Genomic DNA, 4499 nt, shown 5'->3' with positions numbered 1-4499 from the left:
AAAAGAAAGAGAAAAAGAAAGAACTACCATTCTCTGTGGTACAATTATTAGTCACTGGGTAGATAAAAGACCAACACTGTGACATCCCTGTGGGAGGTAGATGGACTGCTCCGTAACACTTGGAAACCACTATTGGTTAACACAGATTCCTTAGTGGGTGAGGGGTACGGATGTGCCTCCAGACCAGTTAGATCCCTGCATTTATTGGAGACTGGTCTCCTGGCCCCTATAGCTGAAAATATATGGGGATAAGGGACATTTTTTTTGAGAAGGATAGGAAAAGATACCGTAATATTAATACATATTGTCTTTTCTAGGGATTAATTTAAACTTTCATTCAAAGCTTTTTGGTGAAACAAAGCATTTGTAGGTTCCCTTAAGAGAATTTAAGAAAATAAAACATACCAAAATGATTACCAAAGTAAAAGGTATTTTGGTAAACTGACCTAAAACTTTCGATTGATGTGATACTTACAGAAATAGTTTGGCCAAAAGAAGAAATACATTTGCTTTAGAAATATAAAAACAGGGCGAACGTGGTAGCTTTGGAAGGCCAAGGCGGGCAGATCACCTGAGGTCAGGAGTTCAAGACCAGTTTGGCCAACATGGTGAAACCCCGTCTCTATTAAAAATACAAAAACTAGCCAGGTGTGGTGGCGGCGCCTGTAGTCCCAGCTACTTGGGAGGCTGAGGCAGGAGAATGGCGTGAACCCAGGAGGTGGAACTTGCAGTGAGCCAAGAGCTCGACACTGCACTCCAGCCTGGGCAACAGAGCGAGACTCCGTCTCAAAAAAAAAATAGAGAAGTCATCAGATGCTTCCAATGTCAAATATACAAATCTACATGCATCAGTACACATTCTCTCTTTGTTAACTCCTGCCCCTCGTCTTTTTAGGGGTAATGCCTACACCTAGCTCTGGACTCCATTCCCCTCTGCTTACCACTTCTGTCTTCAGCTTCTCCCTTGGTATTTGATCTTTACTATAAGCATCTTATCTGTATAAAAAACAAGCAAACAAACTTCTTGCCCTGTTTGCCTTATCTTCACAGCCAAATTCCTAAAAATAGCTATTATACTTGTCTTAATTTCCTCAGTCTACTCCAGTGGTTCTCAGCCAGAGGTATTATAGGATCTAAGCCTGCAGCTACTGGGAGCTGTCTTTGTTACCCCATGGAAAAAGGTTGCATGAGTTGGAAGCCAATAGAGGAAAAAGATGAGCCAAGAGAATGGAGAGAAAAGACAGCTCTCATAATATAGTTTGAGTATCAGAATCAGGCCTCCTTGGCATTTCAGTTACATAAGTCAATAAATTTTCTTTTTGCATAAGCTAGTATGAGTTGGCTTCACACTGTTTACATGCCAGGGCTCAAAACTGTGTCCAAAACTGTAAACATGATCTTCAAACCTGGTTCTCTTTCAGGATTCCCTTCCTTAGGTCAAGGTATCTGTATTTTTTTGACCTGACCTGAGGTCAAGTTCTCTGTATTTTTTATTCACTATTATATCCTCAACATCTTGTACACTGCCTGGCATATAGTAGTGACTCAATAAATATTAAAGGAAAGAATGATAAATGAAGATTTAATTTAAGCCTACCTTAACCATGGTGGAAACCGGGTGCACTCTCCTAAGATTTTTCAAAATGGATCCTACCAGATCCATCACAGACAGTCCAATAGCCCAAGAGGTATACCCCTTCAGCTTGATAATCTCATAGGCACTACAGTTGTAGAAAGTAAGAAAATAAAATGCATAATAAGTCAGCCCAGAGAAAACATAATATTCTTCAAGCATCCATTTTGAAGTAATCTACATGTCAATGCAATTGTATTAAAATTTTCTCATAGATTTCTCACAGAATTTATAAACAGGCAACAAAACTTTTTGTACTGGTCTCATAAAACTTCACTACATACTTTATTTACTTTTTTATTGATTATTATTATTATTATTATTATAGACAAGGTCTTGCTTCCTTGTCCAGGCTGGAGGGCAGTGGTGTGTGATCATGGCTCACTGCAACCTCTGCCTCCTGGGCTCATGCGATCCTCCCTCCTCAGCTTCCCAAGTAGCTACTTGGGAGCACAGGCATGAGCCACCATGCCTGGCTAATTTTTGTGTTCTTTGTAGATACGGGGTTTCGCCATGTTGCCCAGGCTGGTCTTGAACTTTTGAGCTCAAGCAATCTGCTCGCCTCAGTTTCCCGGAGTGCTGGTATTACAGACATGAGCCACCGTGCTCAGCCTACTTACTTTAAGTAAAAATTAATTCACCCTTTTTTTTTTTTAACATAAAGGCAGAATAGTAGGACAAATGTGCCACTCAAGATGAAACTAGCTTTTAATATTTTTTGTATTGTTGCTTAGATATGCAACATAGAAACTAATCACCTTGAAAGTTACCATATATATCTCTTGAACTGTTTAAAATTGTTACTAGTGGCCAGGGTCAGTGGCTCACACCTGCAATCCCAGCACTATGGGAGGCCGAGGTGGGTGGATCATGAGGTCAGAAGTTCAAGACCAGCCTGGCCAATGCTGGCCAACACAGCGAAACCCCATCTCTTCTAAAAATACAAAAATTAGCTGGGTGTGGTGGCATGTGCCTGTAGTCTCAGCTACTCGGGAAGCTGAGGCAGGAGAATCACTTGAACCTGGGGGGCAGAGGTTGCAGTGAGCCTAGACTATACCATTGCACTCCAGCCTGGGTGACAGAGTGAGACTCTGTCCAAAAAAAAAAAATTGTTACTAGTTTGCCAATGTAAATGTATATAGTTGTAAGTTGTGTGTATATATCTTTCCTAAGAATATACCACTAAATCAATAATAAATGAATATGGAAAATATTTATGATACATTTTCAAAGGAAAATACCACAATACTAAACATTATGCACTTTCTTATCTCTGGCTTGTAAAAAATATAAATTTTTATACAAACTTTAGAGTTGCATCAAGCCACCAAGTTATTAATAGTGATTATTTTTACAAGACAGCCTTACAGGTGAGTCTTCTTTATGCCTATCTGAATTTTCTTATTTCCTACAATTAATATTTATTATATATTTGCATTGCTACAAATAGTGGCCGCCTCAGGTTTGGACTGACAGTCAAATTCACTGGACAAAGACGGTTTAATTTAGCACTAAGTTTATTTACCTTTAGAAAGGCTATAGGACAAAAAACACAGACTGCACAGCATATCATTCATATGAGGAGGTCTTACAACTACCCAGTTTTAAAGCCCCAGGAATGCACATAACACACTTGGTTGCCAAAGACATATATATATGTATATGTGTATATATGTGTGTGTGTGTATATATGTATGTGTGTGTGTGTGTGTGTGTGTGTGTATACATACACACACACACCACCTGAGCACAGGAGGTTGGGCCTAGACTGTTCCTACAATAGTGTCCTATGATTTGACTATCAGTCCAAAATCAGGGCCACTATCAGAGGCCATGCAATACTTTTGATGACAAAAGTACTTTTAGACCCTCAATTCTATATGGCCAAGACTCTGGAGGTAAGTAAAAGGAAAGGGAAAGAGGGTCTGCCTGGCACCTGACTGACAGCATACTGTCTATGAGTTGAAGTAAAGAAAGCTCTACAGTAGATAACTGGGGACAAATCTCACCAGTTGAATCTGGATAACAGATTTATCCTCTCGGGTATTAACAAAATGGATAGAGAAAGACAAGAAAGTTGAGAATGGCTAAAAACATAATCCTTTAGTTGTTATTAACCATCTTGATGAAAATAAAACTGCTGTTGTAAAAGAAAGGTAAAGGGAGCAAACAGAAGGAACAGTTTCAAGGCTGGTACTTTAAGACAAAAACTGATACACATTGTAAACCAAATGCCCTCTTGGGAACCAGTAAGGACATCCTACTAAATCATGATGTCATTCCTCTGCAATTGGTTAGACACTAGCAAATCAGAGGCTGTTGTATAAAAAGAGCTGAGTAGTTTTTAGATAAATATTAGCAGCACCCTGAAGATTGTTTATAATTATAGATCCTCTGTGAAATGATCAAGAGGAAAATAATTTAATTTTAGATACTGCAGAGTTGAGAGGACCAATAGTGATAAGTACTGATCTGAAACACATTGGAATATTTGGTATTCAAATCACGCAGGACTTCAATGGGAAATGTGATCTTAATCCTTGTTCCCTTAAAGCAAGTGTCTCAAATTAAAAAGGAACTGCCCGAGCGCAGTGGCTCACACCTGTAATCCCAACACTTTGGGAGGCCGAGGTGGGTGGATTGCTTTAGCTCAGGAGTTTGAGACCAGCCTGGGCAACATGGTGAAACCCCACCACTACTAAAAATACAAAAAGTGGCCAGGCATGGTGGCACGCACCTATATTGCCAGCTACTCAGGAGGCTGAGGTGTGAAGATGGCTTGAGCCTGGAAGTCAGAGGTTGCAGTAAGCCAAGATCAAGCCACTACACTCTAGCCTGGATGACAAAGCCAGACCCTGTCTCAAAA

At 39.9% G+C, this 4499-nt stretch overlaps 1 protein-coding gene across 1 annotated transcript in view; it reads right to left on the bottom strand.

The window, feature by feature from the left end:
- LOC105508587 (L-lactate dehydrogenase C chain-like) overlaps positions 1-4499 on the bottom strand; it is a 48167-nt gene that overhangs the window by 9591 nt on the left and 34077 nt on the right. Inside the window, exon 6 of the mRNA XM_011937465.1 lies at positions 1598-1721. Within this exon, the coding sequence (XP_011792855.1) occupies positions 1598-1721 (124 nt within the window). The remainder of the gene's footprint in view (positions 1-1597; positions 1722-4499) is intronic.

Source organism: Colobus angolensis, unplaced genomic scaffold (genome assembly GCF_000951035.1).
Source record: "Colobus angolensis palliatus isolate OR3802 unplaced genomic scaffold, Cang.pa_1.0 Scaffold164, whole genome shotgun sequence".
NCBI classification, from domain to species: Eukaryota; Metazoa; Chordata; class Mammalia; order Primates; family Cercopithecidae; genus Colobus; species Colobus angolensis.
Note: the sequence above shows the minus strand (reverse complement) of the source record. Positions and strands in the feature narration are given on the sequence as shown.